The following is a 27472-nucleotide window of genomic DNA, read 5'->3' as shown; positions in this document are numbered from 1 at the left end:
GTGCTCAGCTGGTGACTGTCTCTGAGAGATCTCTGCCTCAGAGGAAGCTTTTTTCAGGTTAAAAGCCAGCCAGAGGAAACTTTGACTGGCTTAAATGTTCTCCAACGTATAGGAGAACCGATCAGATTTTCCACAAGACTTCGTTGAGCTGTCGGCGGCTGGAATTGACCAGGAAATCCCTGAGATAAGAAGGCATGCCGATCAGCTGAAGACGGAATCAGGATTTCCATGCAAGCTGTACTGAAAAAAAAGCGAAGCGTTTTTTTTCTTCTTAAAAAAACGTCCTTAACCAGCGAGCCTACTTCTGTCTAAATCTTATCATTTGGCTTAAATTACTACAATAAAAGGGATTTGTTTACGAATCAGCAACTGAGAAACCTGGGTGAGTCATACTTTTTCTCTTTTAAATATAATTAAGGAAGAAAGAAAATGTAAACAACTTATATACTTTTTTTACGACAAAAAGCTGGCCTGAATTTGGAGTTTTAAAGCTTAAAAACGGATGAGAGGTAATTATTATTTGATGGAAATATATTTTGGACTATTTTTCTCCTTGGACTATTTCTTTTTGGACGAATCTGCTGCTCGTACATGTTACTAATCGTTTGGTGTTGGGAACCAGAATTGTTTTGCATTCTTGGACGTAGATAAGAACTGTGTTGTGCTGACTGGATTACAATAACAGGCCTGGAATATTAACTTTTTTGTTGGTGGAGGAAAAAAAAAAGAAATAGACTGCCTCTAGGTTTTGGAACAGTGATTAATATCAGAAATTAAAGGCTTCTCTTGAAAATGACAACTAAAAAAGCAACTAGGGCCCAGGAGCGAAGAGGTTCTACTGATCCACAGGAAGGGGCTATACCCCCAGATATGTTTCAAAAAATAATGGAAGGGATTAATGATATAAAACAGGAAATGAAAACTGAACTGACAGATATAAAAGACTATATTAAAACACAAGTGGATGAGATTAAAGGGACAATTGGGCAAATAAAGGAGGATGCAAAAAATACTAAAGAAAAGGTACAAATCTTGGAGAATAGAACAGATATATTAAATCTGGAATTAGAAAAAAACTTGGACTATATGGCTGTGACTGAAATGAAAAACAAAGAACATTGTTTGAGATTCCGTGCAATCCCTGAGGAAACAGGTGAAGACATCAGAGATAAAATTGTTAATGCTTTAGTAAAATTTCTGGATTTGAATGAAGATCGGATGGAATTTGAAATAGACAAAGTGTATAGAATTAATTCCAGATATGCAACAATGAATAAAATTCCAAGAGATGTGCTTGTTCATTTTATAAAGAAGACGACCAGAGATATGGTATTACAGCAACACTTTAAAAATACCTTTAAAATTGATGGTAAGGAAATACTGGTGATGAAAGAAATTCCTATTAGACTTTTACGTAAGAGAAAAGAATATGCTTTCCTTACAGAGAAACTCAAGCAACGCAAAATTCAATTTAGATGGGATGTTCCAGAAGGAGTGATCTTTACATTCAGACAACAGAAATATAGATTGAATACTGTTCAAAAAGCAAGGGACTTCTTGAGAAAAGTTTCAAAAGACATGGATGAAGATAAACTCAAAGGGAAGGAAGATGATGGATTAAAAGGAGCATCAGGCACATTTTAAAATACACGCTTAAAGATGGATTACAAATATCTAACTTGGAATATAAATGGAGCCAACATGGCGCAGAAGAGAAAGAAAGTGTTTCATTATTTGAAAAAACTAAAATTGGATATAATTTGTTTACAAGAAACTCATATTAAGAAGAAAGATTCCAAATATTTGATTTGTAAAAATTTGGGTAAAGAATTTATTTCGGCTGGACCAAAAAAAAAAAATGGAGTTGTTCTCTACATTAACCCACAATTGCTTCCTAAATTGGTATTACTGGATGATAGTGGTAGATTTGTGGGGGTTGAAATTACTCTACAAGGTACAAACATTTTGATAGTGGGTATTTATACCCCCAATGAAGATAAAACAAGGTTTTACACAGGACTTATGGAAAAATTGTCAGAGTTTTCATATGATCATTGGTGTGTCATGGGTGATTGGAATGGAGTAATCTCACCAAAAATTGATAGGCTTTCTGAAAAAAATATCAAAGAGACACAGGGTAAATTACCAAAGATTTGCTTTGAACTGATGGAACATTTAGAATTGGTGGATACCTGGAGATATATAAATGATAATGCAAAGGAATTTACTTATTTTTCAGAAAGACACAAAACATTCTCGAGGATTGATATGATTTGGATGTCTAAAATTTTAGCGAAGGATACTTTTAAAATGGATATATTACCAAAAACTTTTTCGGATCATAATCCTGTGATATTAATTTTTTTAAAAAAAAATCTTGGATTTAGATGGAGACTAAATGAATCTTTATTACAGAATGACAAAGTAGTACAAAAATGTAAGAAGAAATTAAAAGAGTTTTTTGAACATAATTTACATAAAGGAACAAGTGAAAATATCGTTTGGGATACAAGTAAGGCATTTATGAGGGGATATTTTATTAAATGTAACTCTGAATTAAAAAAAAAGAAACAACAGAAAATGCAATTAATTTTGGAAGAAATAAAACAAAAAGAGGAAGAATTGAAAAAGAATCCAACTAAAGTTTCTATTGTAAATCAAATTAAAATGTTACAGAAGCAAGTATCAATGCTGACAGTTAGAGAAATTGAAAGAAAACTAAATTTTGCTAAACAAAGGACTTTTGAATTTGCAAATAAACCTGGGAAATGGTTAGCATATAAATTAAGAAAAGAACGTCAAAAAAATATTATTTTAAAGATACAAGAAGGAGAAGAGACGTTGACAGATAATGTAAAAATCAAAAAGATTTTTCATCAATATTACTCAACATTGTACAAATGTCAGGAAATTCCATCTGAAAAAATAGAAGAGTATATATCTAAACAGAATTTGCCTAAAATTACAGATTTTCAGAGACAAGCTATTAATGGCCCTATTACGTCAAGAGAGATATCTGAAGCTATAAACAAAATTAAATTAGGAAAGGCACCAGGACCAGATGGGTTATCTGCAATGTATTATAAATGTTTGGAGGAAGAACTCTTACTACCTTTACAGTCTACAATGAATCTTATTCTGCAAGAGGGAAAGATACCGGATAGTTGGAAAAATGCTAATATAACATTAATACCTAAAGAGGAGCAAGATTTAACTAAAACAAAAAATTATCGACCAATATCTCTATTGAATAATGACTATAAAATTTTTACAACGATCTTGGCAGAAAGATTGAAAATAATATTGCAACAATTTATTCAGGAAGATCAATCAGGGTTTTTACCTAAAAGACAATTACGTGACAACGTCAGGAATGTCTTGAATGTCTTGGAATATTTAGAACAACGAAATGATAAACAAGCAGCTTTGATTTTTTTAGATGCTGAAAAAGCATTTGATAATTTGAATTGGAAATTTATGTTTCAGGTTTTGGAGCAAATGGATTTTGGAGATAATTTTATAAAATGGATTAGATCGATTTATACATCTCAGAAGGCTCAGATAATTGTTAATGGAGATTTAACGGATTCATGTGAAATACAAAAGGGTACAAGACAGGGATGTCCTTTATCTCCCCTTTTATTTATTCTGGTTTTAGAAGTGCTGCTTAGAGATATAAGGCAAGATAAAAGAATTTCGGGATTAAAGATAAAAAAAGAAGAATATAAATTGAGAGCATTTGCTGATGATTTGATAATTGTACTAGAAAACCCTTTGGAAGGAATTAATGTATTGATGGACAAATTAAAAGAATTTGGATCGTTAGCAGGATTTAAGATCAACAATCAAAAAACAAAGATGTTGGTGAAAAATTTAACTTTAAGGGAACAGAAAGAGTTAATGGACAAGACAGATTTTACAATAGAGAAAAAGTTGAAATATTTAGGTATCATTATGACAAATAAAAATTCAAAGTTGTTTCATAATAATTATGAAAAATTATGGACAGAGATTAAGAAAGACTTGCTAAAATGGGATAAACTACAACTGTCATTAATGGGTAGAATATCTGTGATAAAAATGAATGTATTACCGAGAATGATGTTTCTGTTTCAAACAATACCTGTAATATCCTCTGATTTACCTTTTAAACAATGGCAAAAAGATATCTCTAAATTTGTATGGCAAGGAAAAAAACCAAGAGTTAAATTTAAACTACTACAAGATGCCAAAGAAAGAGGAGGACTGGGATTACCAAATCTGAGACTTTATTTTGCTGCCTGCTGTCTAGTCTGGATAAAGGAATGGATCTTATTGAGGAATAAAAGACTATTGGATTTGGAGGGCCATAATTTGAAGTGGGGATGGCATGGATATCTATGGTATGACAAAGCAAAAGTAAATGTAGACTTTAACAATCATTTTATAAGACGTCCCCTGTTGAAAATATGGAATAGATATAAACCAAGGTTTTATTCGAAAATACCATTATGTGTCTCAAGTCAAGAAGCGTTTTACAGAAGAGAAATGGCTGGAAATGAGAAATGGTTAACTTATCAAGAACTATTAGAAAATGTACATGGAGAATATATAATGAAAGAGAGAGAACAACTGACAAAGGAAGGATATAGTTTTCAATGGTTTGCCTATTTACAATTGTTAGAAAGATATAAAATAGATAAGAAAATGTATGGGTTTGAAATAAGTAAATCTGATTTTGAAATAGGATTGTGTACAAATGATGAAAATATAATTGCGAAAATGTATAAACTCTTATTGAAAATGGATATGGAGGAAGAACAAGTAAAAGAGTGTATGGTAAAGTGGGCAAAAAATTTTGGTTATAACATACAAATGGATCAATGGGAAAATATGTGGAAAAAAGGCTTGAAATTTACACTATGCTATAATCTTAAAGAAAATTTTTATAAAATGATGTACCGTTGGTATATGACTCCAGAAAAGTTGTCAAAAATGTATAGTAATGTTTCTAATGTTTGTTGGAAATGTAAACAACAAGAAGGATCATTTTATCATATGTGGTGGCTGTGTAAAAAGGCAAAATCATTTTGGGCACAGATAGGTAGGAAGATGCAAAAAATTCTAAAGATAAATATTCAATCAAAACCAGAATTTTTTTTATTGGGTTTTATGGATTAACAAATAGAAAAGAAATATGGAAGAATAATATTATATATGATTACGGCAGCAAGATTATTATATGCACAAAAGTGGGAAATGGAATCAACACCAACAATGGAAGAATGGCTATTGAAATTAATGGACTTAGTAGAAATGCATAAATTGACATGTTTACTTAGAGAAAAATCGACAGATACATTTCTTAAGGAATGGAAGCCTCTCTTAGACTTTTTGTTGAAAGATCAAAATAAAATGATGATATTGGGATTTGACGATTAATTAAGACAGCCTATGGAGAAAAGGGATTCTGTATGTATATATTAAGGGACAGGTTTGATGTATATTGTATACTTATAGCTGATCTGTGACAAATCGGAAGTCAACTATTTTATTTTTTATTTTTTGTTGTGGTATTGTTATGTTTTTTTGACTTTGTTTTGTTTGTTTTTTGAAAAATTTGAATAAAAATTATTAATAAAAAAAAAAAATAATGTTGCTTCCTCCCTGCTAAGACAAGAGCAGCACAGTACATGTCTTCTTTCTATTATTTGGGCTGATTGCAGATGTTGCCACCACTCACCATATGCTCAGAGGCACATATTACCAAATTCTTCCAAGCTACACAAGAAGTGGATTGGACTGTGAAAGACCAACCCAAATGGTGTTTGTATTTTGACAAATTTGTAGGGCAGTACAATATGTCAGAAAGGAGGTCAGGTCTCCTGCTTCTCTGGTGCATTCACTACAGCTGCCCAATTTCCCTGCTTCTTAAAGTTGGATAGAAATATCTGTGGACTATAGGTACGTTCTTAAACTGCAAGGGTGTTTTTTTGCCTATTAGTGAATTTCTCTGCTTTTTAGTCCAGAAGGTAAGAAATGGGATCCTGTGCAAGATTGATCATTGGCATGCTTATTGAGTTCAGTGCAATTTACTCCCCTGTAATCATACTTAGGATAGGTGAAACTGACCACAGGGGAGGGGAGGGGAGCAGAATGGCAGGTTTGATAATTTGCATGTTTATTGAGTACAGTGGGATTTACTCCTGTGCAATCATGCTTAGGATACGTAAAACTGACCGGAGGGCTGGAGTGGGCAGGGGAGGAGGAAGACGGAAGTGGGGAAGGAAGAAGGAAGGAGAGAAGAGGGGAAGGAGGGGAAAGGCAAGTCTGATCATTTGCATGCTGATTGAGTTCAATGGGATTTACTCCTATGCAATCATTTTTAGGATAGATAAAACTGACCATGTGGGAGGGGAGGGGGAAAGGGGAGAGGGGAGAGGGGGGCAAGGGAAGGGGCAAGGGAAGGGGCAAGGGAAGGGGCAAGGGAAGGGGCAAGGGAAGGGGCAAGGGAAGGGGCAAGGGAAGGGGCAAGGGAAGGGGCAAGGGAAGGGGCAAGGGAAGGGGCAAGGGAAGGGGCAAGGGAAGGGGCAAGGGAAGGGGCAAGGGAAGGGGCAAGGGAAGGGGCAAGGGAAGGGGCAAAAGGGAGCTGATGGGAGGGTAGGTTTGGTCATTTGCATGCTTATTGAGTTCAATGGGATTTACTCCCATGCAATCATGCTTAAGATAGTTAAAACTGACCGAGGGGGAGGGGGAGTGCAGAAGGGGAGGGGGTAGGAGGGGCAAAGGAAGGGGGAGGGAAGGGGCCAGAGGGTGGGGGGGAGGAGGGAGGCTGGATTTGATCATTTGCATACTTTTTGAATTCAATGGGATTTATTTCTGTGCAATCATGTTCAGGATAGGTGAAACTGACCTGGGGGAGGGGCAGTGTGGGGAGGAGGAGAGGGAAGGGAGGAGATTGGGTGGGTAGGCACTGGGTAGAGGGGAAGCCCCTTTCCTTTCCAAAAGGAAAACATTGTGAACAGTATCATTGCTTTTCAGCATTTCCCCTACCTTTTTATACTACAGCAGGCACATGTATCCTCCCACCCAAATTTAAACCACAGCCGTCCCTGGCCACATCCACACCAAGCCTTTATTTCACTTTTAGACAGACTGGCATCTCTCAAAGAACCCTGGGAAGTGTAGTTAGTGAAGGGTGCTCAGAGTTGCTAGGAGACTCCCTGTTCCCCTCCGAGAGCTTCAGTCAGAGCCTCTGACTGTTAAACCATTCTGGCCACTGGAGCTCTGTGTAGGAGAATACGAGACCCCTCTCAGCACCCTTCACAAACTACACTTCCCAGGATTCTTTGGGGGAAGCCATGACTGTCTAAAGTGAAATTAAGGTCCAGCATGGGTGTGGCCCCTGATTAGGCAAGCCCAGCAGCTGTGAGTCTGGCTTTTAGAACACTGACAGTTTATTCTCACTGCGCATGCCTACATTATCATTCAGTTCAAGCCAAGGTTTCTTAAATTACTTAAAAATCAGCCACACATTTTTTTAACTTTTAAACTACAGTAGATGAAGGTCAGCATATGGGGCAAGGTCAGTAATTAGATTACAGGTACTCTGTGAACATGGCTGATTTTTTATTAATTTCAACAAATTCTGAGAAGTCCAAAGGGGTCTGTGTTTTTCTATTTTTTTAGACTTTGAACTCTCGATTCTCTCTGACTGTTTTGTGTATTGCCATGAAAATTTAGAGGGTTGTTAAGCAAGCGTTTCCGAGTTCAGGACTATAAGTTTTGTGAGGTTTTGTTTTGAAATGAGCTTATGGGAAGCATCAGAATGGCATGCGGGGATATTTTCAATTTAACATTGAGGAATGCAAAAAATCCACACTGGCTATAGTATACAGCCAGTCTCGTGGCTGTATAATGAGAATATGATTCTAAGCAAATAAATGGTCTGCTCCTCCTGAAATATGTTTTAATGATGCTCACAAAAGAATCTTCTGCTAAGGAAATGGCTGGTTTCCCTCTCACATTTATAAGCTGAAATGTATCCATTTATAGATAAGCCAAGTGCCCTTTACATGGAAGCAGATTCTACTGATGAAAACCATGGAACTTGCTTCCATGCAAAGGCCACAATCCAGCAAAGGTGATTATTTGGTTCAAAGTGGAGCCACGTGCACAGCTGTGGCTTCCCAATTGTTAGTTATGGGAAGTGAAGGTTTAACAGGCACATACACAGAGGGCTTTGACCAACCAGACCTGAGAAAACCCCATGCATGTTGGCAATGGCTAAGCTTGAATCCAAATGAAATAAATGAGATTTGAGCACATTCCAAAGTTCAAGTTACTTGCAGCATGCCCTATCAAAGCAGTCTAGCATTGGGAAGGTTGATTTTAAATCTTCAGAAGGAGAAAACTTAAAGGATCTTTCAGAATTTTGATGTTACAACATTTAACCCAGAAACTTTGTTTGAGACAAAGGGCTTTTAAAAAGCACAGCTACTGTTCTACACCAGCCCAGCTGAAAGAAACTGAACAGAAAATGCACTTCAACCAGTGTGGGAAAGTTACAAGGGTGTATTTAAAATATATCACCTGTTCCACCTGAGAAGGGCTAAAAAGGGGGTGGTGGAAAACCCTGAGAGGTTTGACAGCTTTTTGTGTCCTGTTATGTTCAAGAACTTTTCACAATGTTTGCAATGTTAGAAAGTGTTCAGAATGAATACAAAATAAATAGAAGTCTAAATATGCATCTGCAATAACTTAGTCATCTGTGGCAGCTACAATATCCGAAGGTTTTGACGAGAAACAGCAAGTTAATCAACAAGAGTGATTGTAACAGAAGGTAAGAAATACAAAGATAGAAAGCAAGAGTTTGAAAAATAGGGAAGTTCTAGAAACATACCTGCAGTTCAGATGGGTATACTTATTAGAGACACTTGGAAAGAAAACAATTCAAGAGCAATACAATGCAAGAAACTTCGTGTGAAGCAGCATCCGACACGAAGGATCTGCACTGACATGTCTGAAATCACACGACAGTAAGGGAAGCTTCAGAACACAAATCACTTCCCACATAGTGTTGCATCCTACACAGTATAACTAATGTGGTCATCATTCACTATTATTGCAATACCACTGTTAATTGTTCGTGCTCCAGGGACCAAATGAAAGAAAGTTCCAGCAGAATTCGCTGTAGCAGACAGCAAGATATACTCACAGTTCAAATGCTAGAGTATGATGATATTCCATGCAGGCAATTTATAGAAGGAGGAAGTTGAGCTGGAAGCAGAGTCAGGAAGCAGGCTGAGGCTGGAGAAAGGAGGCCAGATGGGCTGGGTTCAGAACTGGAGCAAAGAAAGGGCAGGAGCAAGAAACAAGCTAGAGGTAGAGCTTCTAGAGGAAGCACTTATTTGGAGAGCAGGATCAAAGGTACCTGAGGACTCACTATGTGCCTGTCCACACAGGCAAAAGCCTGTATGACTAAGGCTACAATCTTAAGCACACTTACTAAGGAATCAGCTCTATGCTTGATTATACTTGATTGTGCTTACTTCTGAGTAATTAGTTTAGGATTGTGTTGTAAGGTATATTTTTCTTGGAAGGGACCAATAGGAAGGTCCTTCACTGTGGTCAGTGTATTCTTCATTAAGCTGAACAGGGGAGAAGAAACCAAAACAGGCTGAGGAAACCAAGCTACATCAGATGATTGACAGGTGGGTGCCCTTGTCTACCTGCCAAAGTTGGCCCACAAGGTGGGGGGAGGGGAAGAACTGGCTCACTGGACCAAAATGTTTCCCCGCTCCTGTACTAGCAGCTCATCTGTTTACGTATTTTCACTGGCTATGGGAGTAAGCCAAAGGGGTAGTAAGGAATGGGGCAGATTGTTCATTTAGTTGGCTGTTTTAATCATCATGGCTAGTGAGGTTATTCCAAGGAATTAGGAACACAGCAACAGTGTGTCATAGGTCTGCACTGTTGTTAAATCCATGTCCACTCCCCCTTCAGCTAATCTAATTTGTCAGTGTCCAAAGCACACAACAGAGTATTCTGCTCTGCACTCCCAATGCAAAATTTGGGAGAAGGGATGGAGAAAAAGTTATATATGTATATATTTTAATAAATAAGACAGAAGTGGAAATATTATGGAGCTCAATTATAAATGTAGTAAAAAACTATCTGTAGGAGACATGCTTACCGTCGCAGTTGAAAGGCATCTGCCATCAGTTGTAACCTGTTAACAACAGGAATGGCCTGCAAAGAGTATCCATATAATCAATACATCTAAGAGATCCAAACAACTCATTATAAAGCAACATGTCTACTGTATTTCAAAATATTCACAAGAATCTGCAACACCTGAAGTCAAACTCATGCATACTTTAAAATGGTTCTCTATCATTCAAGAAGAATGTTAAGGAGCAGATGCCTGAGAGGTTGCTCATTTGGAACTTTTAAAGATACAGAAGACCTCTTGGAGGCAGGGCCTAGCAACCAAGAGGTCTTCTGTATCTTTAAAAGTGGTGCAGGGGGAAGGGAGAATTCCACCTTGTGGTTTTTCCCATTACAGTGTTGCAAGAACAGCTGCACTTGGCTGACTTTCTCTTCTCCTAAAGATACAGGATCAGTCTCAGGCCCTGAGCCTAGCAGCCCTAACCATACCTGCTCCACTTACATCATCTAGCTCTTAAACCTCTCCTAAAGATCTTGGTCAGGATTATGTCCCTCTGGGTAACCCCTACACCAGCCTTTCCCAACCAGTGTGCCTCTAGATGTTGTTGGACTACAACTCCCATCTTCCTGACCATTAGCAATGCTAGCTGAGGCTGATGGGAGTTGTGGTCCAACAACAACTGGAGGCACACTGGTTGGGAAAGGCTGCCCTACACTTAACCCACTTTAAAGCAGGAGTGGGAAACATCTGCCTCTAACTCCCATCAGCCCTAACAAGCACAGCTAATGGTCAAGTATGATGGAAATTGCCATTCTGCATCATCTGGAGGGGTCAAAGGTTTCCCCACACCTCTTTAAAGTATAGGTCTGATGACTCCATTCAGCACAGGAGGGAAACCTAACTTGGTAGAAGTATTTCTCAAAGGAGAAGTACTGCAGTGGTGCGCTTCAAAGCAAATTATCCAGAACAACCCTCACTGATAACACAGAAGAGGAACAAGATGCCTTAAGAAGATGCTATCTTGTAGGGTCACATGACTACACAATAACCATAGATATTACTTTACCTTTGGGTCATTTTCAAGCACTTTGGCCAGTCTTCTCCAGTGTGTTTGGTCATAATTAATTCTATAGTAGCCAGTCATGTTCACATTTAAAATAATCCAATCATGTTCTGAATCTGATATTTTCATTTCAGGAAATATTTCTGAAAGTAGCATGAAGAAAACAAAGTTAGCAAGAATTTAACGATGTCTTCTGTAAAACTTTATGTATACATGAGGGGTCATTTTTAGTGTAAGACAAACATATGAAAATACAAAAATGTGCTTGCTACAATGCACAAAAAAGCAAGCACCACCTGAATGATTTCCCCCCCACATCAATACAAGATGCAGTACTGTACATTGCAGGACTATGCTTTAGACCAGCCTTTCCCAACCAGTATGCCTCCAGATGTTGTTGGACCACAACTCCCATCAGCCTCAGCTAGCATTGCCAATGGTCAAGAAGATGGGAGTTGTAGTCCAACAACATCTGGAGGCACACTGGTTGGGAAAGGCTGCTTGAGACAATAGATTCCTTAAATATAGCTAGTGGGTGCCAAAAGAGATGGGAGTGCTCTTTACTCATGTAGGTGCCTCCAGTGACCACCAGTATAGCTATCAAAACTTACAAGAGTACTTCCTCATTATGTCATAAAGCCCCGCTGACCTGCTCTAGAAACCTCTGGGTCCTTGCCCTAACAATGTTAGGGCTCCAGTGTTGGTAGAAACAAAATGGGAGTATGCAGGGGTAGGTCAGGGGAAAGCTTGAATCTGAAGGATCTGAAGTGTTCCTTCTTGCACAACATAACAGAGAGGAAAATATGCCTTGAAACACTGGGAGAGAATTAAAAAAAGAAATAAGCCTGGAAAGGGAAGGGGAAACACTCAGCTCCCTTCCTATCATTACACACCCGGCAGGGCTCTGGAGTTGGCAGTTTGTCCACCTTATGCTCTCTCTCTCACATCCCCATCCAGTTTTAAAGTGTGCATATTGCAGAGGCTTTCTTGAAATCAAGGGGGGGAAACTTACTGCTCCTCTTATCAAGCCATACCAAAGGTTGTACGGTTCCACTTCTTATCCAAGAAATAGGAATCATCCACATGTTACTTAATTAAAAACAACAAAAGCAGATAATTATTTCTTGAATCTAAGTAAATAAATTGTTCAAATGCTATCTAATGTATATTTAGGAAACATTTTTTGGAAAAACTCTAGCTCTCCTAGCCCTTCCTTTAAATAGTTTCCTTTTCCTGCTTGTCTCACATCAGGAATTCAGTAAATATATAACTTTCAGCAGCATAAAGGGTACTTTGTACAAGATTGGGACTTGCTTCTGAGTAAACATGCATAGGATTGCACTACAACAGAAGATCACAGTAGGATCTTGGTGGACATACACAGTAAACAATTTTAATTATAATAAAAGTGTGCATGCACTTTAATTACTTGCAAAAATGGCATATTATACTTTTTAACTTTCAAATAATTTTTGAACAGAAGTTTTGATAAGTGTACATGCTGCAGTGTTATACTTTTCTAATTAAGGAGTCAAACAAGTTTAAATTTCATTGGACTGTTGAAGAGGGCAGTTTATTTGTCTTATTCACAAACTGTTTTGAAAACCTTCCCAATATGAAGCTTTTCTGGGAGTAAAGCTGCAATGCTATTTCCACATACCTGGGAGCTAACACCATTGAATTCAGTAGGACTTACTTTTGAGTAGACATGGTTAGGATTGTGCTGAAAATCAGTGGGACTTTCGAGTGAACATAGAAAAGGATTGTGTTGTAAATCTTTCCCTCTCCAATCCTTTTTTTTTAAGCAGTTAGGCAGGGCTTACTTAGGTTTCACTGCTTTTATTTGATAGGAAACTAATACTTAAAAAAAAGTTCTGCAATGGCCAACTGGTTTTGACAATAAACTATGATATGGAGTGTGTGTATTTTACATCTCCAGTGTGTATGTGTGTGTGTGTGTGTGTGTGTGTGTATGGAATATTTCCAACAACCCTGTGAGGTAGGGTTTGAAAACAAGGCACCTCATAACAAGAAATAAAGCCATTTAAAATCCAATAACCATAAAACAAGTATAAAACAGTTGCAAAACAGCTTAATGTGGCATGATTCTGAATTTTGGATTGGGTGAGTGAAGTTCCTTATCACTGAATTGCAGACCTGTGCATGCCCTGTTTGGGTAAGCCCCATTGAATACATTGGGACTTGCTTCTGAGTATGCATAGGATTGCACTATAAATATCTTTACAGGTTGTGTAAATAATAAACATCGTTGACATTCATGCTTATGTAAATATTTCTTCATACTGTGTCTTCATATGTATCTGATTTCACACTATGGTTGTAAATTATTATTTACAAAATATTTCCTCTACATTTTAAGTGTGCCCTTCTTCCTTGAGGTGGTCATGGTCTTCCTCTGTTGTTTTCACCCTGAATGGACAGATTAGGCTGAGAGATGGTGCATAGCCCATGGTCACCCAGTAAACTTTTCACTTATTTCCATTTAAAAATTTAATTGAAATGATTTATATGCAAGCAAAATTTATGAAGTAATGCAAATCCACATAATACATTTAAAGCATATTCAACTCACATTTAAAGCGCATGACTTCCCCCAAGGAATCCTGGGAAGTGTAGTTTTTGTCTCACAGTTATAGCTCCCACCACGCATAACAAACTACAGCTCCCATGATTCTGTGGTGGGATTCATGTGCTTCAAATATATGTTGAATGTGCTTTAAATGTATAGTGTTGATCTGCTCTTGTATGTTGTGCATTCATTAGTGAATTGAAAAGAACAATTTTAAAAGATACTTTAAAAAACAGGGCTGCAGCTCAGTGGTAGGGCACATGCTTTGCATGCAAAGGTCCAAAATCCAATCTCTGGAAGAGACTATTGCTTGGAATCCTGGAGAGCCAATGCTAGCCCATGTCATCACTACTGAGCTAGATCAGCCTTTCCCAACCAGTGTGCCTCCAGATGTTGTTGGACCACAATTCCCATCTTTCCTGACCATTGGCAATGCTGGCTGAGGCTGATGGGAGTTGTGGTCCAACAACATCTGGAGGCACACTGGTTGGGAAAGGCTGAGCTAGGTGGTATCAAATGGCCTGACTCAGTTTAAGGCAGATTCCTTTGTGCCTAAAAGAGGAAAGATACCCAAGGGCTACAATGTCTCCAAAATTTATTTATGTATTTTATCTAAAACATTTATATAGTGCTTTATTGTAAAAAAAACAAAACTCAACGCAGTTTATAGAAGGAATTAAAACAATAAAATTATTGGCTAAAACAGTTAAAGACAGGTATTTAAAAAGATTCAAAATAATAAAACTAACAATAAGTTAAAAACAGATAAAAAACATAATGGCTTCTACATGTCTGGATTGGCTTGCCTAAACAAAAGTGTTTTTAGCAGGTGCCAAAATGAGTACAATGAAGGTGCCTGCCTAATGTAAATAGGCAGAGAGTTCCAAAGCATAGGTACCGTCACACTTAAGGCTCGATTTCTTACAAGAGCAGAACAAGTACTATGTGGAACCTGTAACGTGGAAAACAAACCTTGAACTTGACCGGGTAGCAAATCGGCAACCAGTACAGATTTCAGAGCAGAAGTATTATCTGCTGATAGGGTCTCACTCATGTCAGCAATCATGCCATGGCATTCTGCACTAACTGCAGCCCCCGGATCAGGGAATCTTGTTGTGGTTGGTATGGCATTATATTTAGGAAATCATCACTGTCTTTTCTTTTTCTATTTGCCATTTACCTCTAACCTTATTCCCTTACTTTCATAGAAACAACAACAGTGATTCCATGTGGTCAGCTCAACCCCCTTAAACCCACTGATGATGCACCTTGTTATTTGTATGATAATTTGTTTCTTGCCCAGTAGTGGTAAAAGAGAATTCACATACTGAGAAGTGTGGCTTCAATTGCTGTTGTTTCCAATCTACTGCCTGTGAAGGTAGACCAAACTATGTGTGTTTCCTCTCAATTATTACTCACTAGAATTGGGTTGGGTGTCAAAGTGAGTTTCTAGCAGCACACAGAGAAGGCAGGAAAGAGTTGAGAATCTTCTTAACTCTTACTCATTTCTCACACCTCTCTCTGTTGTGAAGGGTCAAGTCTGTATAGAAGTTTGGAGCAGCCACGTTAAAAGGCAGGCAGGACATTCTAGGCAAGGGATTGCCAACCCTGCTTGGATATGGATATCGTTGTAGAGGATCCCTAGTCAAGCCTTACCCAACAACACAATCCTAACAATATCTACCCAGAAGTAAGTCCTGTTGCGTTCTATGGGATTAATCCCTTGGTAAGTGTGTTTAGAATTGCAGCCTTCAGGGGCATCTTTCTTTACTCTGGCTGAGTACTCCCATCTAACATCTACACAAAACTAGTCTTTCTTCCTATAATGGCCTTCTGGTACTGGCCTGGCCGGAGGGCACTTAAACCCTTCTTGCCGGAAGCAAGTAGGCTAGATTAAATGTTCTTTACCCAGGCTCTCTAAGCAGGTGAGAAGGAATGGTCCCATCACTTCAGGTGGACCTGGAAACACCCTCATTTAGCTAAGATTTCTATCTTAATTTCTAATCAGAATATTCTTTTTGTTTGAGTCGTATGCTCCAAAAAACTGTGACTGATGCTTAATGTATCATGCTTAATGACATCACTAGGGGTGTCCCACTATGACCACTAGGGCCTGCCCTCTATGACATCACTAGGGGCCACCCCATGACATCACTAGGGCCTGCCACTGAAATCTCAGGGTTTGGGATGCTTCTGACCTGGCAACCCTAACTCCAGGAGATCCTGACCCAAAAATTTGAGATCCTAGGAGCTATGGGAACCTAGTGTGTCCATGATACTTGGGATGGCATGTGTTGCATATTTGAAACTAGACAGCATTTCAGTTTCACATGAAGAGAAACAACAGCACTGTGACAAAAGCAATAGTACTCTGCTATCAGTTCTAGCTCACACTATTATTAAGAGCTCTTAATACAGAACAAAACATAATGCAACAGCCTATTTTGGATGATCATCCAAACCATGATATGGAGAAACAAACATTAGACAAGGGGTTGTGTGTCCCTCCTCACATGCAGTTTCGCATTCCCTTTTAGCACAAACCATAGTGTGCAGTAATATCCAAAATGGATTTCCATGTCTGTTTTGGAAGAAAAGCACAAATTATAATTAGCAGATTCAGAAGCCATGGCAAACTTATTTGGGCTAAAATAGACAATTGCCAGAAAAAGAGATGAGTACTATTCAAACTTAACAATATCTGAACTAAACATAATTGTACTAAACTAAACATACTTTGTCTTGTTTTTCCTTTTTTCAGAAAAAAAATGCTCCTGACTGATATTCCCAGTAGACAGATTTACTGTTAGGAGCGGGAAGCCATACTGACAGGTCCAAGAGTCCATTATAACTTTTACTGGTGCCGGCAACTGAAGATCATTCTGTTCATCTATTACCTTCAAGAAATGTCTGGATTAGAAAACAGTTTAGTTTATTTAATTTTACATAAATATTTGTATTAACAGCAGGTGTTTCAGATACAGCAGGTTTCAGTTCACACACAAGGCAGCAATCCAATACAGTACACACTTACCTGGAAGTAAGTCCCATTGAACCTTACTTCTGAGTAGACATGTACTGAATTGCAGCCTAAGTCCTACATTCTTGAGCATTTAATAGCTCACACAAAGGGGAAGACCCAGTGAACACTATAGATCAGCTTTCATGAGCAAGGTTGTCATTACTCCAATCCTGAGCAGCAACTAAGGCTCGGACTAAAAAGTGGAAGAGCTAGTTGACCTGGCAGCCCAGCAGTGCAAGCTACAGGAGTGCTGATCCCTGACACTGAGGCTGAACTGAACCCTATCAGCCAAGAACCGCTAAGCCAGAATCCTTCAATATTGGGATCTCCAGAGACAGCAACCCCCAAACTAGATTGCCTTGAGCAATTGGCCCCTTCACATGAGAAGCCTCAAGCTCCCTAGTGCCTCCTTACCAATACCGGCAATAACAAGGCTTCTGAGACAGCAGAGTATTAGACTTCAGGCCTGAGGACCATCACTAAGGCTCTCCACTCTTCAGGAAGGGAATGGATCTTGGGAAGGATAGTCTGGATCAAGAAGGATAAAAGGCTTAATTTGAGCTCCAGGCTCATCAGAGCAACTTGACCAGTTGAAGCCCTCCAGTATACTAATTCATGATTGGGTGATGAAATTGCCAATCTTGTGTAGGATGCCTGATCTAAGCCATGATTGGAGTGTGGACTTCCATTTGCAATGCAAAACCTCTTCCTTTCCCTAGTACAGCTCAGGAAATAGCTTCCCAGGTATTTGGTAAGGCCTGGTGCTTTTTTTTTGATGGTACTCACTAGTACGGAGTACCATTATTATTATTATTTTGATTGATTGATTGATTGATTGCTGTCCATGGAAGCCATTTTGTACTGGCACCCAGAGTACTTTTATCAAGATATGACTACTGGCACCTCATTTAAAAAGAAACACCCACTGGTATAGCCTTTCAGTACAGTACACCAGTCCAGTGAAATTTCTAACTTTCTTCTGGAGTTGATGAGAAAGATGTATGCATCAGCTCCATTCTGCTATTTTCTGCACCCGCTTTATCCACCAGTTCTAGCTGAGGGAGGCATCATTTATTAAGTAGAATTTTTTCATGTGGGAAATGAGGGATTAGTTTACACTTGTGAGACAGTAGAATGATGCATGCATGTTAAGCAACAGAAATAAGTCAGCCAACAATGGTTTGAGTGAAAACAGGCCAGAACTTTATTGATTAAAGCAGGTACACAGGGTTGGCAAGGATCTACTTCCATGCTGAGGGAATGCTGAGTCGTCCAACAAGCTACCGGGAATCACCAGTAGGAGTTGGCCAGCATTAGATCCAGGTGGGATGCAGGCCCAAGGTGCCTGTGGTCCTGCTGACCAGCTAATGGAGGGTGGGTTGTGAGCTGGATGAGGTGGCACCTCTCCCCTCTCCCAAGCTAGAGGAACAGCCAGCAAGTACCCCACTAGACCCCTTATAAGAGTCCCCCTTATGACTGATCCTGCCCAATGCCTTCTCTGTCTTAAATTGTGATAGAAGCAGTGAACGCCTAACAGTTGCACAGCAAACCACTGATGGATAGGCAGAAAAAAAACCCTGCTCAACCAAGAAAAAATTCCTATCAGGATTTTTTTATAAGAGAAAAAATTCCTATCAGGCCCCATCACAGTCCCTGTTAGAAACTGCTCAGTGATGCACTAAAACCAATACAGGGTGTGTGGGAAAGCCGGGGTGCAAATAAAGAAGCTGGCTTCCAGCAGGCAAGGCTTTTTATAGGTCTAGGCCTGACCCCTCTCCTCTATGAATTAATGAGACGATCCCGTGAGAGCTGATATGGACAGGAGGATGATACTATACCTCCTGTCGCTATCTGGGGTACGCTCTGCCCCACAAATGGTGCCTCATGCCGGGGGCTCAAGGCTCATGTTGCATGATGCGTCCCCCTTTAGCAATGGAAATAAGATAGCCAGCAATGGTTTATGGCTGAAAGCTCTTCTAACACAGCCATGACTTGCTGGCTGCTGGCACGTGATTGCCCAGCTGGAGAGGAATATAGACAACTATAAATATCAGTATGAGACTCATATAGACTTTTGCATTATAAATTAGCTACTGATTAATTCCTGCATGCCAAGCACTATCAACAACCTACCAGGTATAAGCTATCAGATGATAAAATGAAAAGCTACTCAGGCAAAGACCTGAGTAGGAAGCATGTCAGGAAGGCTTATGGAGGAGAATATAGGCCTTTGGTGGTGCTGATCACTGATCCCAAACTGGTAGAACACCGGAGTACTAAGTCCAATAACGTTAGTTCAAACTAGGGCAAGTTCACAGGATCTGGCCAAAATCTGAACCAAATCAGGCCTGTTCAGGTGATTCTGGGCTTTAGCTGAATCAGGTAGAGAGCTCTGGATAGTCCTGGGTCAGGTCGGACCATTCAGAGCAACCAAGGGTTATCAAAAGATAGTCAGGTGGCGGGGAGGGGGAAAGAGAAAGAGAAGCAGGCATGCACTCTAACTAGAAAGAAAGCCCCCTTTGTCTCACTGAGACTTCCTTTCAAGTAAGCACGCACAGAAATAATGCAGCATTACTCACCTTGCTTCCCTACACTGTGCATCACTGCTGGTTGCCAAGAAGGGAAAAGTCGAAGCAGTGGTGAACTCCACACAATGCGGGTACAGTGGCAGGAGCATTGAATCAGCTCTGCTGCTGTGCCTGCACCATGCTGATATCCCTGCTGCCTTACCCCTCCCCCTCTCAGAAATCAGCAGTGACACACAGTGTAAGGAAGCCAGGTAAGCAACGCTGCCCTCCCTGCTCTGTCCTGCCTGCGTCACCCTGCCAACCGCTACTACTCCTACTTTCCCACCTCCAGTTGGGGTTTAAATCCCTAATTGAACATTTGGGTTGGCCCCTGAATTGATTTGGGGCCTGGTTCCAAGTTGGGTCAGGGCAGACCCAAAGTGCTGGATCGGGGCCTGGATCAGAAGGGGGGGGCATGCAAAGCCCTAGTTCAAACCCTTTCAAGGCCAACAATGCCCCAATTGTTACTGTAAGAGTACTAGCTAAAAACCCTAACAGTTTTAAGCACCTTTTGAATGTGATTCCACAGATCATCCTGGACTGCATTTGAAAAGGAAAACGCATTCAGGAATGACTGCAATAAAATAAGCACAATTAGTTAATTCACAGTGGCAATACGTTTCAAAAACAAAAAACTAAGCTATTAGTCAAATTGTCAAAATTCTAATATTGGTGAAGTTGTTTTTTAAACTCACATTGAGTGCTTTGATGAATAGTCTTTCTGTTACAAAGCTGGAAAGCATCCGGATTATGGAAGCCCCCTAAGATATATTTATTCAAAGAATGAGACCTTAAAATGTTAAATTACCGACATTACATTTATATTAGCATTTTTTATTTAAATACATTGATTATATTTTTCAGAGGTAGCCATTTTAGCTGTTGCAGCAAAAATAATTAAAAATAAGATTGTTATTCATATCATGCATCTGCAAATGATAAGAGTTTGTAGATCTCATCAAATAATTATACAGCATTTAGGAATAAATCTGAAATAACGGACTGGAGAATAACAAGGCACTTGTGGCATCACATGTGAAATTCAAGCCTGTCTGGCAATCCTTCTCTTTCCTAGAAATCCTCTTTCAACAAGCCTTTTAAGTTGAGACCTATCCCAGTCTGCATCTGTGTTAGAATTGCTTTGTTTTTTTAATAATGTTTTAACCCTTTTTTTAAAGATATTTTTAAAGCTTTTTTAAAAAATGTTTTTAAAGTTGTTTTGTTTTAATGTATTTTAAGGTCTGTTTTTATGATGTTTTAAAGTGTTTTTAGTGCTTCTGTTTGCTGCCCTGGGCTCCTGCTGGGAGGAAGGGCGAGATATAAATGAAATTAAATTGTTTTAATTTGTTTTAAATTGTGTTTTAAATTGTTTTTAAAAGATGTGTTTTAAATTTGTAGATTTGTTTTTAATGTTTTTAGTTACTGTAAACCGCCCAGAGAGCTTCGGCTATGGGGCAGTATACAAATACAATAAATAAATAAATAAATAAAAATCCCCCTCTCAAATTCCAGATATGTGAGCACATGATGTCTTCTCAGTTATGAAGGAAACATGTTTTGCATGTGTTGGGAGCCATTTATTGTGTTTCAGTGTCAATGGGCTGCAATCCAACAGCTTCAAAGTGTGCATCAGTCTCTGTCTGCATGGGTGCTCCCCTCTCTGTTTCTATGAACAGGAAGATGAAATGCATGGCGTGGGCAATAGGAACTCCTCTCTTTGAAGCTAATGCAAAGCTTTATGCCCATAAAATGGACATAGTAGTCCTGATCCACTTATGTTTCTGTCCGTGACAGTTTGATATACAAATTCCACTTCCTATAAAGCAGCCTTCCCCAACCTGGGTCTCCAAATATCCCTGGCCATTGGCTATGCAGGCTGGGGCCAATGAAAGCTGTCATCCAAAACATATGGAAGACACCAGCTTGGAGGAAGCTGTCATAAAGGCTTTGCCATCACCTTGTCTCAAGAATGCTGTGAAAACGTGATAATTCCATGCTCTCCCTTTTTAAATCATGAGTACATTTTTGTACAATAACACCTTAAAAGAAATTTGTTTTCTGTTTTTACCTTCTTGTATGTTACTGCACTGAACAGGTCTATTAAAGTAGCTGATTGTCGTTCTTCATCTGTGTCTGATAAAGACTGATTTGGTATTTCATCATCCATTGTCAACATAGGTAACACAACATGAAAGCTAAAGACTTCGTCCTGAAAATAACCACAAAATACCAGTATTTCACTAAAATTAAAAGGCCATCTTTTAAGCTACTTTTGAAACAATTAATTCATAGAACAGAAATGGTTTATCTGTTTTCCTATTAAAAACCTTCATTCAGTCATTGCATTCATATCCCATTCAAGGAAATCTGCATTTTGCTGAAACTCTATCAGAGAAAGTCAATATGTGAAATGCCAATAAGTGAAATGAAAATTTCAGAAGACCAGTATTGCACACTAATTTTAATTACCAACTGCTATATATAATTGTTGTAAACCGACCAGAGAGCTTCGGCTATGGGGCGGTATATAAATGTAATAAATTAATAAATAAAATCAGTGTGACACAATCAGTAATACAGCGCACCAAGTTTCTACAGAAAGAATTTCCATAGTTAATTGCATTGCCACAGCACCAAAAGAGCAATAGAAGATAGCTTAGACATAAAGCTCAAGGTATATGATGATCATCTAGTGGATCTGGAGCCACCTACTGACCTTGATGCAAGGCTACTGGGACAGAGATTTGGAAACATTGGGTTAGTTCTCAGAAATGGCAGATGAAGTGGTAAACCTGTGAACCGTACTAGTTCAAATTGCAGATAAGGACTCATATGAGAGCAGGCATGTCAGCAATGACAGCAGGAAGTAGAAGATAGACTGAGCTCAGTCTGGTGGCAAGAAGGAGGTCTCACTGAGAGTATCTTGTCTGAAATGTAAGGGACTGAAAACAAAGCCATAAAATTATATGGATTAAAATTATATAAATGTTGAGATAGCTCATACCTACCAGTGGCACTGTGGGTTTAATGTAGCATACCCCTAGATATTCCAAGTAAGATGCAAATCCTTCGTTAAGCCATAAGTCATTCCACCAATTCATGGTAACTAGGTTTCCAAACCACTTAAAATAGGAGGAAGGGGAGGGGAAAAGATAATCTTTCAATGCATTTTTTCAAACTCCTAAAGCATCAGGCAAAAGAGCAGTACATGGCCTGACTTAATATTTATTTATTAATAAATTAAGTAAGTAGGAGCCCAAGGTGGAAACAAAAACACTAAAAACACTCTAAAACATCATAATATACACACATTGTCTCAAAGGAGTGCCATAATGTTTACAGGTTTATGAATTTAGGAAGATGGAACTTTAGAAAATCCACAAATATAGGGGGGGAAGTTAAAGTAAAACAAAAAAGTCTGAGATTTTATAACATAGACCAGAGCTTGGAAAAGTTACTTTTTTGAACTACAATTCCCATCAGCCCAATCCAGTGGCCATGCTGGCTGGGGCTGATGGGAGTTGTAGTTCAAAAAAAGTAACTTTTCCAAGCTCTGACATAACCAAATAATTCTCTCTAAGGGTCAAACTAGATGTCATATCAATTGTGTGAATGCAATTAATGTGTATGTCACAGCAGCCACAAAAAAATCTGAGCAGAACCATGTGGAATGAGGAAGGGGAATTAACTCTCTACCCCGCCAGCTGCTATTTGCATCTCAACGGAAGTTCCCATTAGCACAAATGGAGGCTTCTCTCAAAATGCAAATAGCAGCATCAGATAGATTTTTTTGTCAGAACTCTCATCCTTCCCACCCGCTGCTTTGGCCCTAACTTTTTCTGCTTTAATTTAGAAGAGTCACTCTTACATTTTGCAACACAATGAATAAGGGAAGGGCTGTAGCTTAATAGCAGAGCATCTGCTTTGCATGCAGAAGGTCCCAGGTTCAATCCCTGGCATCTCCAGGTAAGACAAGATAAGTCTGAAATCCTGGAGATCTGCTGCCAGTCAGGGTAGCCAATACTGAGTCAGATGGACCAACTGGTCTGACTCAGTATAAGGGTGTCTATGTTCCCAATACTGTCAGGAGTAAAGCTTGGAAGTATGGCATTCTTCATATTTACAAATACTTTTTTTTCAGACACACTTTTAAATAAAACATTTGTAGTTTAACTCATAACAAATAGGAAAGCAAGACGATGGAAAACAGAATAGGAGAAATAGGGTCATTTAACATAAGCAGAAAAGTAACTTGGGGGTGTCAAAAGGTTTGTTTGGCATGTGGCAGTTTAAAGTTTATAATAATCTGATAGGTTTGAGGTTTTGTAGAGCAGATGCCAATCAATCAGGTTTTATGTTTTCAATAAATAATACTTTTTAGGCTTTTAACAAAAATAGTCTGGTGCTAAACAAATGTTAAAGTGTTTCCCACAGTTCCCTTTCCTTCCTTGCTTCCACTTCTACCCTTCCCCTTGTTATTATCTGTTTCTGTTGAACCACATCGCTTCCTGCAGTCACATAAGTGATTTTTTTTAAAAAAAGATTAATCTGAATAGATAAAATCAGAGGGTATGCTTGTGCAGTAGCCAAATTAAACTTTTTCTTTAAAGCCTAAATTGATTGACTAGACCACTTTGATAGCAAGTGTCCATTTAACAAAGTAAAGTAAAAAAATGAAACAAACTCTGCATTGCTATACCAAGCTAACAAAACAGAAGTACAGCTACAAGTTAAAGAGTATTATTGGAATTTTGGATTGACATTTTGGATCTCAGTTATTCTTCACCATCTCTAATACTTATATGCAAGAGTATGTCTACACTATTGTTTAATACCTGTTCAAATGTTATGGATCAATCAAAGCAACTCTGGAAACTAGTATTGTGCAGAGAAGGATGCCAGGATGCCAAACCAAATCAATCATATAGTGGGCCTATTTTGCTACCACTACATTGAAACATTGTTTACCATACACATACAGCCATACTACATTCTGCTGACAGGAAATAGAATCTGTTATAAGGAGCCCCACTATGAGCTCAAAGGGACAATGCATAACTGACTTACGGAATTCCCTAAAGATGTAAGTTCTTTCTTAACATAAGTGGGAGAATAGGTCCATCAACTGTTATTAGCCATGACAGTTAAGCCTCCATGTTTGCAGCCAAAATACCTCTTGAGTTCCAGATGATAGCAACAAACAACATGAGAAGGCTATTGCCTTCATGCCTTGCTCGGGAGCTCCCGTATATACCTGGCTAGACCAGATGGACTATAAACTGAACCAGCAAGGTAATTCTTGTGTGCTTTATTGGTGTGTATTTATTTGTCCTCCTACATTTCTACTAGGACCAGATTGTAACCATGCTGCTAATGCAGCAGGGACCCTTGGCACTCTTTCCCTTCTGTGTGGCACCAAAATGCTATGTAGAGGGCTTACTTTTGGCAGCGTTCTTTTAAACAGCATCTTATTAGTGTATACCGCTGTGCTACTTACGGCAGGAGAAGCAGGAAGCCTCACATTTCAAGTAGACAATTCTGCTGCCCTGCAGCAATGCAAGGAATTGTTTGCATTGTTGCAACATTTATCTAAGTGCTTTAAGTGAGTCCTTCATTAGTAAATGTGCTCCATGTATTAGCGACTTTTTTCAGTGAAAGGTCTGTTGAAATAGTGTCAAAAAAGTATCCACATTGCTTATGTTAATCTCAATGGAAACACCAGGATGGTTTTTGGCTGTTCTAATGTCATGCCAGGATTCATTTTTATTAACTTTAAAATTCTATGCAATTATCTATAAACCACTAGCAATGTCATATGTCAGATATATCTACTACATGAGTCTTCTACTTCCCAAGAAACTATACTCCTGACCGGCAGGGTTTTTTTTAAAGCACATTTCCCAATTGTACAAATTCCCTATCAGACACCGCACATTAGAAAAAAAAGCCAAATGAACACAAATTGTGCTTTGCTCCTTGCTTATACCTATATCAATGGTGATTTCTCCATAGGAGTCAGTAGTTCTTATCTACTATACAGGGCGATTAATTATGAATTTGCCTTAGTTCAGTTACTAACAGGTGCAAAACCAGGAATAAAAAGGCAAAGGTGTCCCTGCACTTATAGTGCGAGTCATTTCCGACTCTTAGGGTGCAGTCTTGCGACTTTTACTAGGCAGACTGTATATATGGGGTTGGATTGCCAGTTCCTTCTCTGGCCTTTTTTTACCCCCCAGCATATGCCGGGTACTCATTTTACCGACCACGGATGGATGGAAGGCTGAGTGGACCTCGACCCCTTTTACCGGAGATTCGACTTCCTCTTTCCATTGGAATCGAACTCCGGCCACGAGCAGAGCTTTGGCTGCATTACCACTGCTTACCATTCTGTGCCACAGGGGGTCTTAAAACCAGGAATACTTCAATGCTATTTACAAAGATGTGATGAAGGATTACTTGCCCAAAGATGAAGGTGAAGATGAGGAGATACCAGCCAAAAAGAAGATTTTTAATATGGTTTGGGCAGTTTGTTTTAAGTATGGAAACATGAATGCATTTTACTCGAACATAATTTGTGTACATGCTGTTCCTGACATTGACTGTCATTTAAATTCTTAATAAACACATACAGCTAACTTGTCTAACTTTCTCCCATTTTTCCAGCTGCATATTTTTTCCAACTCCACATTTTGTAAGTACCATTGAAGTACTCCTGTTTTTGCACCTGAACAAAGGCAAATTCTTAATGAATTTTGTATCCGGACACACACACACACCCCCAAAACCTTGTTCCTGAGCAATTTAAGACACTCGGCAGTTCTCATGATTGGTTTTTCACATTAAATTACAACTGTGCAGCTAAAGTTACTTAGAAATATTGACTTCATTTTGAAGACTTCATTTTGAAGATAAATTAAAGTACAGAACATTTTACCACATGCCTGGTGTCCTATCTCATGGGAAACAATTTGGCCAATCCAAATTTTCGTGCCTGTGAATTTATCTTGTGGGCGATACAACAAGGATGTTTCCTGGAAAGTCATTAGCCCCCAGTTTTCCATAGCACCAGCTCCCATATCAGGTAGTGCAATCAGATCTGAATTGGTTTAAATAGAGAGAAAAAAGAGGTAGCTTTAACAATTTCATACTTAATATGCTTACACGAGTGGTCTCTGCTTACCCTGCCATCTCCAAGATTTTCAGTGACTGACAATATTAGCATGAAAATAAACCTAGCAAATACTATTGGGAGCTTTTTTTTCTCCCCATATGATTTCCATTTTCTATGTTTATACTGCAAACAAACAGGGCAGTATTCATACAAAACAACATAGAAAGGGTCTTGCTTAATCAAGTCTATCTAGTCAAACATCCTGCTTTCCCATGTAGCCAATCAGATGCCTTCAAGCCCTGTTTGTGGGCTTCCTGGAGGCAACAGCCCTTTACTGTTGATCCCAGCAACTGATATTCAGTGCCACATGGCATGTGAACATGGAGGTTCTACATGGTCACCAACAGAAATACCACTGATCAACATATTCTTCATAGATTGGTCTAGTCCCCTATTAAAGCTATCTGGCCATCACCACATCTTGTGGAAATTAATTCCATAAGTCGATTAGTGGAAAGAAGTACTTTCTTTTGCTGTACATACTCTCTGTAACAAAATGGCAGCTTGGAAGATTCATGAAAAAGCTAATTACTTAGAGGTGAGGTGCACCACAAAAAGCAAGAAAGTGCGGTGAAAGGAGGTGTGGTGAAGGAAGGAATGGTGAGAGAAAAATGAAATGAGTAAATAAAGAAGGAACTATTATGAATAAGATAAATTGCGTAACATAAATTCCAGAGTAGCAGCTAGTCACTGCATCAAAAAATACTCCCAAAATTGTAACACCTTGGAGGGTATTCTAGTCTCAGCTTTCCAAGAAAACAAACTACTTTCACTTGGGCAGTACATTTACCATATATACATCTATAGGACAAGCACATTAGAGATGCCTGATAGCATATTTCCTAGTGGGGGATATTTCCTTTGAGTTCTTTACAGATTCCTAAAAGCAGTAGCAGAAATCAGAGAGCT

General features: G+C 38.8%; 1 protein-coding gene across 2 annotated transcripts in view; it reads right to left on the bottom strand.

Moving 5' to 3' along the window:
* The window catches only part of LVRN (laeverin), a 60284-nt gene that overhangs the window by 18693 nt on the left and 14119 nt on the right, over positions 1-27472 (bottom strand). For both annotated transcript variants that reach the window (XR_009762339.1, XM_061624514.1), the window contains exons 5-13: positions 26334-26488; positions 22401-22514; positions 21461-21601; positions 20088-20153; positions 19901-19966; positions 16540-16700; positions 12226-12302; positions 11217-11356; positions 10175-10230 (exon numbers count right to left, since the gene is read on the bottom strand). Coding sequence is in view for 1 of the 2 variants with exons in the window: in XM_061624514.1 (XP_061480498.1) it covers positions 10175-10230; positions 11217-11356; positions 12226-12302; positions 16540-16700; positions 19901-19966; positions 20088-20153; positions 21461-21601; positions 22401-22514; positions 26334-26488 (976 nt within the window). In the remaining variant the exon portion in view is untranslated. The remainder of the gene's footprint in view (positions 1-10174; positions 10231-11216; positions 11357-12225; positions 12303-16539; positions 16701-19900; positions 19967-20087; positions 20154-21460; positions 21602-22400; positions 22515-26333; positions 26489-27472) is intronic.

Source organism: Rhineura floridana, chromosome 1 (genome assembly GCF_030035675.1).
Source record: "Rhineura floridana isolate rRhiFlo1 chromosome 1, rRhiFlo1.hap2, whole genome shotgun sequence".
NCBI classification, from domain to species: Eukaryota; Metazoa; Chordata; class Lepidosauria; order Squamata; family Rhineuridae; genus Rhineura; species Rhineura floridana.
This window is presented reverse-complemented; position numbering and strand designations above follow the sequence as displayed.